Source organism: Phalacrocorax carbo, chromosome 10, assembly GCF_963921805.1.
Source record: "Phalacrocorax carbo chromosome 10, bPhaCar2.1, whole genome shotgun sequence".
NCBI classification, from domain to species: Eukaryota; Metazoa; Chordata; class Aves; order Suliformes; family Phalacrocoracidae; genus Phalacrocorax; species Phalacrocorax carbo.
Genome location: NC_087522.1, coordinates 11543020 through 11556717, shown reverse-complemented (window position 1 = coordinate 11556717; position 13698 = coordinate 11543020). Strand labels below are relative to the sequence as shown.

Genomic DNA, 13698 nt, shown 5'->3' with positions numbered 1-13698 from the left:
CGTGGGTTGGGATAAGAACAGTTTAATAATTAAAATTTAAAGAAAACAACAGTAGAAATGCAATGTAAAGGGGAACAACGAGAATTAAAAGAAAACAACAGTAGAAATGCAATGTAAAGGAGAACAACGAGAGGCGCAAAGCCCCGGGGGGGGGGTGGGGGGGAAGGGAGGGGAGAGGGGGAACGAACCGCCGGAACAAACTGCCCGCGCCGCAGCCGCGCGCCGCCCGCCGACCCGACGCCGCGCCGCCTCCGTGCTCCCTGCAACTGCCCCCACCTCAATATATTGGTCATGGTGTCACATGGTATGGAATGAACCTACCATTGGCCAGTCGGGGTCAGCCGCCCCCACCATGGCCCTGCCCCTCCCAGCCCCCCCCCCGCCATGCGGCAGAGCGCGGGAAGCTGGAAAGGTAGCCGACCCCCACAGTGAGGAGAATTAACCCCTTCTCAGCCAAAACCAGCACATTCTCCACCCCTTATTCCATACCATTTACACCATGCCCAGGTCCCATATGCTGCAATACAACCATACCAACCACCACCCCTCCCCTTCCCATCCTTTAACATAATACACAGACATCATTCCCTTAGTTCATGGACCTTCCCTGTACAATGTCCATTAAAAATGTCCATTGAGTTCATCCAGTCCATGACTCTGGGCTCCATCTGTTGTATCAGTCTTTCCGGGTGGGAGAGATGGTGTGTGGCGTTGGGTCGCTGCATACCGAGTCAGTCATCGTTCCATCACTGCTGCACGGCTTGTTTCATAGTTGATCTTCCATAGGTTGGGAGGCTCGTACTCTGATATCATTGGTACAACACAGAGGTGACACACAGTATTATATAGCAGTTCACATTGTGCCATTCAGTTCATTGACTGTTTTCACCCAAAATCAAATCCCCTTGAGGCACACATCGGATTTCTCCATCCTCCCGCATCACCCACCAAGTGCACCCAGGTCCTCGAGCAAAAGCAATCCCACGAATGGGTTTGCCTTTGCCGGAGGCAGGAAGAACCCAGACTGTTTTGCCCAGCATACTTTTTGTGTGCACTACAGGGACTCTATCCCCTTCCACAGTACGTAAGGATTCTGACTGGGCAGGGCCAGCTCGGTTGGCAGATCCCCTCGTGTTGACTAACCACGTGGCTTTTGCTAAATGTGTATCCCAGTGCTTGAATGTTCCACCCCCCATTGCTCTCAGTGTAGTTTTTAACAGTCCATTGTACCGTTCAATTTTCCCAGAGGCTGGTGCGTGATAGGGGATGTGATACACCCACTCAATGCCATGCTCTTTGGCCCAGATGTCTATGAGGCTATTTCGGAAATGAGTCCCGTTGTCTGACTCAATTCTCTCTGGGGTGCCATGTCGCCACAGGACTTGTTTCTCAAGGCCCAGGATAGTGTTCCGGGCAGTGGCGTGGGGGACAGGATATGTTTCCAGCCAGCCAGTCGTTGTTTCTACCATTGTAAGCACATGGCGCTTGCCTTGGCGGGTCTGTGGGAGTGTGATATAGTCAATTTGCCAGGCCTCCCCATATTTATATTTCAGCCATCGTCCCCCATACCACAGAGGCTTTACCCGCTTCGCTTGCTTGATTGCAGCGCATGTGTCACATTCGTGGATAACCTGTGCAATAATATCCATGGTCAAGTCCACCCCTCGATCACGAGCCCACCTGTATGTTGCATCTCTCCCTTGATGACCTGAGGTGTCATGGGCCCACCGAGCTAGAAATAGTTCACCCTTATGCTGCCAGTCCAGATCCACCTCAGCCACTTCAATCTTGGCAGCCTGATCCACCTGCTGGTTGTTCCGATGTTCTTCAGTGGCCCGACTCTTGGGAACGTGAGCATCCACATGACGTACCTTTACAACCAGGTTCTCTACCCGGGCAGCAATATCTTGCCACAGTGCGGCAGCCCAGATGGGTTTGCCTCTGCGCTGCCAGTTGCTTTGCTTCCATTGCTGCAGCCAGCCCCACAAGGCATTTGCCACCATCCAGGAGTCAGTATAGAGATAGAGCACTGGCCACTTTTCCCGCTCAGCGATGTCTAAGGCCAGCTGGATGGCCTTTACCTCTGCAAACTGGCTCGATTCACCTTCTCCTTCAGCAGTTTCTGCTACTTGTCGTGTAGGACTCCATACAGCAGCCTTCCATCTCCGGTGCTTTCCCACAAGGCGACAGGACCCATCAGTGAACAGGGCGTATTGCTTCTCATTTTCTGGCAGTTGGTTATACAGTGGGGCTTCTTCAGCACGTGTCACCTCCTCCTCCTCGCGATGGCCCTGGTTCTTCATCATCCCGTTCTAAACGAGTTGATGTCCGCTTCCAATATTTTGTCTTGTGTATGGGGGCAACTGATACTGGTACGGGTTTATTTTCTGAGCTAGCTCCGGTACTTGTTGTGGGGGTTTGAGTGGCTGCAGTGCCTGTCGTCCGGGCTGGATTGTCTACAGTGCCAGTCACTTTGCATTTCAATCCAGAGACATTCTCTTCCCCCTGGGGGCACTGAATGCTGTTGAGCAGGGCTCGGTATGCATGGGCCAGACCCCAGCATGTTGCAGTTATCTGTGTCTCTCTGGAGTTCCCAGCGTAACAACATACTTTCTCCAAATATTCTACTAGTTTTTTAGGATTCTGCACTTGTTCGGGGGTGAAACTCCAAAACACTGGGGGTGCCCACTGCCCTAGGTATTTGCCCATGCTATCCCACATGCCCTGCCACTCGTAACTATCAAGCCTCGGGGCAGATTTCTGGGTGATATTCTTAAGTTGCTTAGTCAAAACCAAAACAACCTGCCCAAAAACTAACAATAAGTGCACCTTAACCACCCAAGGATGTTCAAGATACAAAGACGTTGTTGTAACAAAGGCACAGACATCATAGAACAAAGTTGCAAAGGTATTATTCTGTATTTCCTCCATATAAAATCTCTCAGAGGAGGAGGTATAATTGCTAATTGCCTCAACAAGGTGGTATCCAAAGTACAGTAACGGTTTCAGCAAAAACCCCAAATACCAGATAAAGCTGAAAACGAGTGTTTGTATAACAAATCTTGTAGGCAAAACATTACTAATCACAGCAGAACACAGCAGACTCAACAAACCAACACCAATCTTTAACACCAACTGCAAAAAGGACAACATGGTGCTGTGACCAGCAGCTGTTGTTATCTCCAACCCTTGAGCCCCACGTTGGGCGCCAAAAAGACTGTCGTGGTTTAGCGGCAGCTCAGCCCCACACAGTCGCTCGCTCACTGCCCCACCGGTAGATGGGGGAGAGAATCAGGAGGGTAACGCTCGTGGGTTGGGATAAGAACAGTTTAATAATTAAAATTTAAAGAAAACAACAGTAGAAATGCAATGTAAAGGGGAACAACGAGAATTAAAAGAAAACAACAGTAGAAATGCAATGTAAAGGAGAACAACGAGAGGCGCAAAGCCCCGGGGGGGGGGGGTGGGGGGGAAGGGAGGGGAGAGGGGGAACGAACCGCCGGAACAAACTGCCCGCGCCGCAGCCGCGCGCCGCCCGCCGACCCGACGCCGCGCCGCCTCCGTGCTCCCTGCAACTGCCCCCACCTCAATATATTGGTCATGGTGTCACATGGTATGGAATGAACCTACCATTGGCCAGTCGGGGTCAGCCGCCCCCACCATGGCCCTGCCCCTCCCAGCCCCCCCCCCGCCATGCGGCAGAGCGCGGGAAGCTGGAAAGGTAGCCGACCCCCACAGTGAGGAGAATTAACCCCTTCTCAGCCAAAACCAGCACAGTAGTTGAATGTGATGTACCTTTTCCCTGAAAAGATTTCTTCCATTCATGCCAAGATACTAACATAAAAAAGATTTCTAAGGAATAGACGTGCATAACCACCCATCTTACTGTGAATTTGTGTGTGCTACAGATTTAATAAAAAGACAGGAATTTTGTATTTTCTTGATATTAAAGTTAGTTGGTAAATGCCAACACCAACTGGCGATCTTGCCATCTCTGCAAGAGCCTTGGCTAGGTTGTTAACATGCAAACACCACCAGCCTACACTGTACTAGGAATGATAAGCTCATATTTTTCATATCTGATTTCTTTCTATTCAAAACCCCAAATTCATAGGAATGTATCATGGTTTTGATTTATGCATGTAACTCCAAATGACAGCATATACAGTGTGTATATGTATGTATATACAGTATGTACAGTTGTTAGGAAAGTTTTCAGTTTCCACTTATTTTAGTTTTTATTTCCTCCTGGCACTTATTATATTCTTCCTAGCATGCTGAGCTCTTCTAATGTTTAGAAATATTGTGGAACTGCAAAAAGGCACAGTCAATTAATTCCTTCATTTGAATAATTAAACATTTTAAATACTCCCTCCATACCTTATGTTCAGCTATAGATATATTATTAATAGTAGCTTGTACTGTGCTGCAAGAGAATGGTAGGCATATCATTCCTAGAACCTGGGGAGGAGAACATTTCCCGACACTATGAATTTACCTACCCAACAACAAAGTTATCTTGTTCTAATTCAAAAGTGTTTCACACTGTAATAATTACACCATATGAATGTTGCGCTTTTTTAATGAAAAATTCAGCACAGTTAATTATTCAAAAAATTGTTGTGGTTGATGAACCCATTCCACTGTGTTCAACAAAAATGTTAGTCGTGCTTCACTATTTTTAGGATATTCCTCTTTTATCATTCATTCCAGTAGCTCAGTCTATAAAGTAAGACCGTTGCAGAAATTCAAGCCCATAGGTTTGTAGTCAGACTGTCCTGTTGTCAAATGGGTGTCACCAATATGCCATGGTTAAACACTGTTTGTTACGTCGCTGCTTGTTGAGTGCACCCTATAGACAAATGGTCTTCAGTTTCTCTACTTATTTGGACTGGCATTATGTAATTCTCCCACTCTCAGAATCACTCTTGAATAACAGCATTCAAAGACTTCACCATGCTTGTTGAACAAGCCTGACTAGGCTTCACAGTAGTAGGGTCTTAGTTTTCCCTGATTTTAAAGCTAGAGTGTCTGAAGCAAAAATAGATGGAGCAGTTCATTTTGCAAGGTCACTGGGTAAATTTGCCACAGAGTAAATTTGCTAAGCATTGAATGTAGCACTCTTCTCATTCTCTACTGCATATGCCTGCAACCAACTGGCAAACATCAGAATTATCATTAATGGTTCCAAGTCATCTGGAGAAGAGGCACTTTAGTTAATTCCCTTATTCTTCCCATTGTACAGGGGATGTATCTTTATTGCGATCATCCTTCAGCAAATGTAGGAATGTATTAATACAACCAAGCAATATTTCCACAAATAAAATTTTAGTTCTCCATTGTTTTTATAATGGAAGAAATTCAAAGAGTGGGCAAACCACTTTTCTATTGTCAATTAAAGTCTGCTTTTTTATATTTGGACATTGGACTCTGTTACATTTGTAACAGAGATTTGAAAAATATTGGAGGGTTAAAAAATTAAAAAACCACCACTATGGGAATATACACACTGCTGTCGTTGACTTAGTTGTTATGAATAAGTACAACTGGAAGAAATCTGAAGAAAAATGATCACAAACACAGTGAAAGAGGAGAGTAGTTGAAATGAAGGGCTAGTACAAAACAGGTGGATTACTTTTGCCTTGTAGGGCATGCAGTCTTGTCCTCATTTATTATTAATTTTGAAAGTAGAAGCTTTGTGGCGCATGCTATGTCTTCACTCATAAATCAGCCTCTATGTGCCTCTACCTGTGTCCAGATTTGATCTTTATCTCTTTTTACCCAAGGCCTGTAAAACACCTACAGATCTTTAGACCAGGAACCAGAGAGAAGTAGAAAATATAATTTATTGCTGAGACAATACTGTTGAAAAATGGATCCTTCTGGTTATCTATTACTATCATTAATGGAAAAGGAAGGATCCTTGAAATTATGAGAAGCAAAAATGATAGACGCAGCTGAAAGGAGTCCACAATGAAACCTTAAAAATCAAGTACTATTTAATTTTCAAATCATATTTTCTACAAATTAAACTAAGAGGTTTGCAATAGCAATAATTACCTATTCAGCATCCTTCATCAGTCTCTGAACTAATTTTCTTCAATCATTACTTGAATGAAAAAACTTAAATGGGTCATTTATGCTTAAACTAATATGTGGCTTTCCCAGAGTACCTCCTGTGTTCATCTCCAGCTTTAATTACTGAAAAACATTTTGTTTTGTAGAACTCTGTGGCAAAATAGATGCATCCTTCATAGACATCCTGTTTCAGGAAGTTCAGTGACTGCTATATTAGTGACATCACAGATGGCAAAGTCAATTTTAAGATCTATTTCACATGCAAGACCTGGCACACAACATGAGTGAATACTAATGCGTAGAAGAGTTCTATGAAGGCTTTAGAGGACATAAATCATTCTCTAAGGCATCAAAGGTTCTCTCAGCTGCTGATGCAATCTATTGGTAAGGGTGTATTTCGAGGGGAGAGTAGTGTAGGCTGGGACCCTTGAAGGCCAGTCAATGAGAAATTTTGCTTGCCTGATAGAGGTATAACTACAGTTTCCACTTGACACACAGGATAGTTCTGTGGCGTCAAACCTCACTCTGCAGCAGAAGATACAACTTTGCAATGTGGTATGACACTGGTTCCTCTTTCACAGTTTTTTTTGTAATCACTATTTTTTCTCTCAGAGTAAGCTGATGACGTTGTTTCTTTATGTTCAGTTAGTTATATCCTGTCAGAATAGTGATGTACATGTGCTTCTCAAAAATATATTTGGTTAAACAAGTGAGCTGCAAAGAGGCTGGCTGCTAAAATTTAGGTGACCAAAAAAAAAATTTACCCTTTCATGAAAGAGGATGAATTCTCTTTATACAAGAAAGGAAGAAAAAGGAAGTATCATTTTTTCAAAAAACCCAAATGGTTTGCATATCGCCTGTAATGTAAAAATGAGTTTTTCCAGGCTGAAAAATAATTTTCTGCTTTAAGCAAGGAAACAAAGCAATTTGCCCAGTGCATTTGCAATGCATTTTGAGTCAAGTCCTTGTTGTATGCCGAGTTGAAAAAACATCTAAGTGCTCTGACTGTTTATTGAATACTTGAAGGATTGCTGCTGCTTGGATTTTTTTTTTTTTTGCAGAAATAGCAACTGTGGTTAATGATCATCTGGAGTTTGATTTTTTTTTCCTAATAAAATGTCATTTATCAGCAAAGGAGGAGAAAGGAATCTGAGAGTCATGCATACAGATGCATAAACTAAGTACTGCTTCTTCTGCCAGATTGATGCTTTTGCTTGTACATTAATGGAAAATCTGTTTAAAAACAGAAGTCCAACAAGTCCAAATTTTAGATATAGATGTGTGAATTAAAAGCTCTTAAATGTAGATTTTCTTCTTAGACCAAGTCCAATAGTATATACCTGAAGCCTGTAGTACTGTAAAAACACACATGTATATATGTGTGTGTCTGTATATACACACACACACAGACAGAATAGTTTCTTCAAACATATTTATATGCCCGATTTCCTTCCATTTGTGACTGGACAGCTCTTAACAAGCAGCAGGAATCATAAACATTAGGTAATATGTAAATGCTGTTCAGTTCTGGCTGAAATGATTCTGGATATGCACCTACACAGACTCAGCATGTACAGAGAACATTTACGTCAGAAAGTTCTTAGATAGTTCAGGATAAGGTGGCAGTCAATCACAAATTTTCTGCATAATTTTGGAAGTGGGTACTTCAATTAAAGCCTTGATTTTTTTCACCTAGCTCTGCCCTGCTGGACTCCTATGCATCTTTTCTGTGTCTAGCAGTTTCGGTACAAATTCATCACCCAAACATCCATGGCACTTCACGAGCAGACACCTAATGTGTCAAAAATATGCACCATATCAAAGAATTGCTTCTAGCATAGCTCTCATTTACTGGAGTCACAACTGGTCATGACTTTTGAATTTGCTGGCAGCCTGGGTCTCAATTACTCAATGAAAGGCACAAGTACTCAGCATACCTGAAAATGAAATCTCAGGATACGGAAAACCAAAATCAGAGGCACCCTCAACAAAGTAGAAATCTTGAATATTTGGCAGCACACAAAATTAATGAGACATCTTACAAAAACGGCCAGTAGATCTAGATAGAACCTGTATCTGTCAGAAATGGGAATTCAGTGTGCAAAACAAATTGAGTTCAATAGTGTGTTTAACTCGTTACATCAACTTTTATATCTGTCATAGTTACAGTGATTCAAGGAATACATTACAGGTTTCTTGAACAAATGGAGCCTGCCCACACTAAATGAGTCAGATAAAAATCAATTACATTGTGGATTCTTAACTGTGGAAATAATCAATGTCATCATTTTTCTCTTCCTAGCAACAAAATATTGGTCCTGGTCAACCAATCTTTTTAAGTTAGTTTGTGCAAAACATTTTTAATATTTTTGTATCATCTTGTGGGCCCTTTGAAAATGGAAAGCCATTTGGTACCAAGGCTAAATATTAACAGGACCTTTTTTAAACTTTGATAAGCACTCCTTGTTGTAGTAATTAATTTGTGTCCATATAGAATATCAAGGGAGTGGAACTTAAGTTTTATCATATTCCGCAACATTTTAGGCTCAGATTGCTCAATTTATTTATACTGGTTGGTTGTTTTGTTGGGTTTTTTTGTGTGGGTTTTTTGGGGGGTTTTTTTGGTTTGGTTTTTTTTTTTTGTTTTTTTTGAGTCTTTTAGCAATGAAATGGGAGATGAGAGTGGGCTTGTATGTAAGTAGGATACTGCAGGTCTTCAAAACTTACTAATTTTTATCCATCAGCTGTTCTGGGGAGAAGAATAAGAGCGGTATCATATGCCAAACCTTCTAAAATGTTACATCTGCTAGGATTGCTGTCCTGTTACAGAATATATGGGAGCTGGAAGAAGAGATTAATAGAAAACAGACTTGATACATTGTATGCATTATTTATTCTCAGCTTGTGTAAGTCCATACTATCTCTAAACAAGTACAATGATATGATCCTTTTTATATCATCAGGTTTCATTAATTCCCATTATTTTCTCTAACTTATCCCTCAAGGACTCACATATATCAGCATGCACTGAAAACAGATGTTGATAATCCTGCGTGTGTTTTTTACATCTCCAACCTTCATTGGATTCCCTGAATTCCAGATGGCAGATAGTCATTCTATTCTAAGATTAAAATGGTTTAGTTTCAAATCAGCATATCTGGCTGTACTTTAATTCCAGTGTCTAGACCAACCCTGTTCTGTCCTTTTCACCTTATGTATTCTTTCATTTTTGCAATTTGTTGTCTTCTTGTCATTTGCTGCGAATAGAGAAAGGCTTCCCTCCTTCAAGTGTTTCTTTGACTATTTTGCTCTTTATATGAATTGCTCATCAGAGATAGTAAAATTTAGAATTACTTACTTGTTTTATTAGTACTTTATCTAGGTCTCTCCAAGTACATACAATCATACTTTAAATTGCAGTAAGAAATATAGTGTCTGCTACTGGATTTTTCAGAACTTCCAAGTTGTTAAGAACTATAATGGTTGGCAGCATGATCTATTGCGTACTAGAATAAGTCTTAGAAGATCTGGACTCCTCAGATCTGCCCTATTCTAATCACAGCCATTACTAAACTAAACCTTACATAAGCATTTCCTTTTCAATGCTTCAATTTCTCACTTTTTATCTATCTTGTTTTCAATATACTGCATGTTCTTACAGGATGGTATATTCTCCCCTGTATGCTCACACTAACTTTTTTAAATTAGTAAAATTATTCTCAATTTATACTCTATAAATATGACCAGACACGTGGTACTGTAAATGATTTATTCAGTGTCATTATATTCATGACACTTTGCATAACAAATCAAGTCCTATGACAAAATTCTGCTGCTTTAACTAGCCCTCATCTGGAATAAATCCATGAAAATCTATAATTAAACTAACATAGACCAGTAGTAACTTTAAACAATTTAGTCATAATAAAATGAGTTTAACTGTATAGCATTTGGTCCATGATTTTGGCTTCAAAAATGCCTAGTTCAAATTTGGCAGAGTAAAGGAAGCAGGAGAGAGCAGAAATCCCCATCCTGCACACACACTCCCCATCCTCAGTTCTCATGTTTATATGCAAATGTTCCTTTATTTCTGCAGATGAAAACACTTCTGCACTCAGGCTGCAAAATCACAAGAAAATGTGTTTAAATTACAAAATGGAAATTTCTTGTGTCATCCTCATTACAGTAGACAATACTCAAGCTGATGTAATATCACAGGACTCCACTTGAAGAGGAGGCAACACTGGCATGCTACCTACTCACCATACTCATCACCTAGAAAGAGCTGAGCATCCTGAGGGTCATCCATGACCCATCCTGCAAAGAGATCAAATACAGTACTGACAACAGAATTTTGTAGAAGTCGTCCCCTACACATGTGTAGAAAAAAAGAGCTGTGAAACTAGAGTTTTAGATAAATCTAGATCTTAGAATCCACATCTCTGCCAGGTCTGATTCAGTCTTTCAGACATGCATACCTTGACTTATGATAAATGGTTGCCTTTAGCAACACACCCAAGTTAAGACAAAGGTAATTAGGTGTGCTGATTGCAAGCTCACATCCTTGTACTACAAAACTACAGTATGCTGTTCTACCAAAGCAGTAATGTTCTCTCTACACTTTTTGGCCTGATCTTGATATTTCACTTGCAAAATTCATTCTGAGTTTAGCTGAAGTCATGCAGCAGTCATGTATTCTGGTATGTAACTGCTCAGCCCTATTAAGCAGGTGTGAAGAAAATGGAAAAGAAACAGAAAAGGTCAAAAATCTCTTCGGATCATTCAGCCAATTGCTCTTATATTGGCATGAGCAGTTCAAGCGTTAGACTATTATCACCTGATCCTGTGATGGTGTTAGGATATTTAGATGGGCTGCATCTGAGAGGCAAAAATGTACCTTAGTATTTACTTGCTTAATGTACAAAATGCTGCCTCATAAAGAGGCGAATTGACAAAAACAAATTAATAAAGACTTCCTCTAGCGCTTTTCATCTAACAATCATCAAGCAGTTCACAAGCAGGAATGAAACTGTTTTCATTTGTGGATAATACCCCCATTTTACAGATGGAAAAATAATCCAGCTACTAGAATGCATTTTAGTTGGTAACAGGAAGCTTATGTAGAGTTTTGCTACAGATTTCACAAGATCAATAAAGAGGCACTCAGCACCAGAGAGTATCTGGGTCCCGGCTGCTCAACTGGAAAAATCACAACTGTATTCCTCCTGGATACCCTGGAATCTGGCCTGCTAGGTCAAAAAGGGACTCCACTCCATAAAAAATTAAGAAAACCTGCCTTGTGAGGGTTGCCCATGTATTTCAGTTATTACCTGACTGCGTACCCTGGTGCTGAGAGAAACAGGAGCCACATGGGTGGTGGTAGCTGCCCACCATGCTCCCCGCAGCTATGGCCCAAGCTAGGCGGGAAGTGTCTGGGCTGGGGTCAATGCGACCATGCGGTGGGGCAGAGGCACGCTGTGCCTCCCCTTTTTTCACGTGACTTTTTTTACCGCCAAAGATTAGTTGGCAGTGATATCTAGCTTTGTGAGTGCAATTAACGCTAAGAGGAAATCTGACCTGGAAAACATCCCTTCAAGGTACAGAGAAAGCCGGCCAATGCTTTTAGATTACATTGGTTTACTTCAGCTCGCAGGCTAGGAAAGAGTTGAAAATTAAGGAAATCTATTACTTTTCTTATTACTGTTCACTAAAAGCCAGCGCAGCTCGGGCCAGATCCCCCTCCCCGAGGCTGCCCTCTCACCCGCGCACTCCACAAGGCATATCAGGCCGCCATGTCGCCGCGCCGCACCCACCGGCCCCGGCCGCCTCCCGAACATGGCGGCGCCGGGAGCCACCCCGCACCGCCCCGGGGCCATGCCCCCGCCTCTCTCTGAGGGGAGCAGCTCCCTCCGTAGCCTCCCGACCGAGCTCCCCGCCATCCGCCTTGCTCAGGCCGACCTGCCCCTGTGCCGCCAGCGCGGCCCGCTGCCGCGGGGCCTCCGCCGGAGCTTCTCCCGCCCGCGCCCAGGCACCGCCTCCGCGGCGGTGCCGCCCCCTCACCGGCCCGGGGCCAGGCGGCGGTCGCTATGGCGGCGGAGGGGGACACGTTTCTGAGAGCCCGGGGCAGGACTCTGACCGCCTTCCGCCAAGGTACGAGCCGCGGGGCCCGCGCCGCGGCAGGAGCGCCCGACGGAACCTCGGCATAGGGGCTGCGGGTGCTGGCGGGCTCTCTTGGCCGCTGCGCAGCCAGGTGGGGGGGTGCGGGAGGGGCGTGTGGCGGGATGGCCCGGGGCTTTCCCCGGCGGCAGCGGGAGGCGGCCGGAGAGGCTGGACCGGGGCCCCGGTCCGCCTGCCGGCGCCGGGAAGCCCGTCACGGGGAGCCCCCCTGCCTGGGGAGCAGGCGGCACGCGGCGGGGGCTTGGCTGAAGGCGGAGCTGTGGCATCCCGCTGCCCCCCCGGTTGTACCGGGGCGCGCCTGAAGCTTCCGAAGTTTGTTACCGCGTTAGCCGGAGAGCAGAGGCGCGTGGAAGCATTTGCCCCCGCGGTTCTGCCTGCCGCCCGTCCGCAGCGCGGGTGGCCCCGGCTCCCGCGGAGGAGATGCCAGCAGTGTCCGACACCGGATTCGTTTTAAAATGCTTGTCAGCGCTGCTAAACCTGATCTCTGTAGCTTGTGAATCTGTTGGTCGCGGCACTGTGCTATCGTGTGTTTGTACCTATAGGGGTTACTTAACAGGTTACAGGTAGTTCATCGTTTATGTTACTTAAATGAAAGGCAGGTGTACCATAATGGATGCAATTAGATAAGATTGCAGTTTCTTCAAGGTGCTTCATCCTCTCTCAGGGTGGAGGTCAGCAGGTAGTTCCTCCCCTTGTGCTTCCACATTGTGCAGAAACAGCACTGTTAACTCCCTCGGCTGGTAGTGCCTAAGTGTAAGTCAGCTCTGTTGGAGACATACTTCTAGACTTACCTCCTCCCAGGTGAATAAGGTAACAAGGCTGCTGCCAAGCCAAAGATGACAACCACCTGTGGCTGGACCAACAGATGTGTATCTCACCTGTTTGTAGAATTCTCCCAAGGATTGGATATCCTGCAGTGTGCCTGGGTTTTTCAGGTGCCTAACTACCTTTTTTCCTATTGCTACACATGGAAGGTATTTTATTTCCTTGCATTTGTTTATAAATTAAAATTGTGTTGGTTTGGTGAGGTGGGCAAGGCTATTCAATCCCAACAGTTTTGTGGTATTTGAGGTTCACTGGAAATATTTGGCTTGCTTGTTGCCAAATAAAGAAAACTCACCAACTCTGAGCATGTGAAGTATATGTATACAGTCATTCTGGCAATCTATTAATTGCAGATGGTGTGGTTGGTTTGGAACAGAATGCCTAGCATTTGTTGAGGGCACAGATAGCAGACAAGCCATCTAGTTTTATCAACTGTTATAGTGGGCTGACCTTGGCTGGACACCAGGTGCCCACCAAAGCCACTCTATTACTCCCCTCAGGCAGGGGAGACAAAATATAACAAAAGGTGTGTGGGTTGAGATGATGGCAGGGGGAGATCATTCTCCAATTACCATCACAGGTGAAACAGACTCAACTTGGATAAATTAGTTTAATTTA

At 44.0% G+C, this 13698-nt stretch overlaps 2 protein-coding genes across 3 annotated transcripts in view; one reads left to right on the top strand and one right to left on the bottom strand.

Moving 5' to 3' along the window:
- Positions 1-636: 636 nt before the first annotated feature.
- Positions 637-13698, bottom strand: part of SNX29 (sorting nexin 29) — a 246919-nt gene continuing 233857 nt past the window's right edge. Inside the window, exon 20 of one of the 2 annotated variants that reach the window (XM_064461872.1) lies at positions 637-803. In XM_064461872.1, the coding sequence (XP_064317942.1) occupies positions 747-803 (57 nt within the window). In that variant the 3' untranslated portion in view covers positions 637-746. The remainder of the gene's footprint in view (positions 804-13698) is intronic. The other variant, XM_064461871.1, reaches the window with a different exon arrangement.
- The window catches only part of CPPED1 (calcineurin like phosphoesterase domain containing 1), a 53197-nt gene continuing 51496 nt past the window's right edge, over positions 11998-13698 (top strand). Inside the window, exon 1 of the mRNA XM_064461865.1 lies at positions 11998-12228. Within this exon, the coding sequence (XP_064317935.1) occupies positions 12165-12228 (64 nt within the window). The 5' untranslated portion in view covers positions 11998-12164. The remainder of the gene's footprint in view (positions 12229-13698) is intronic.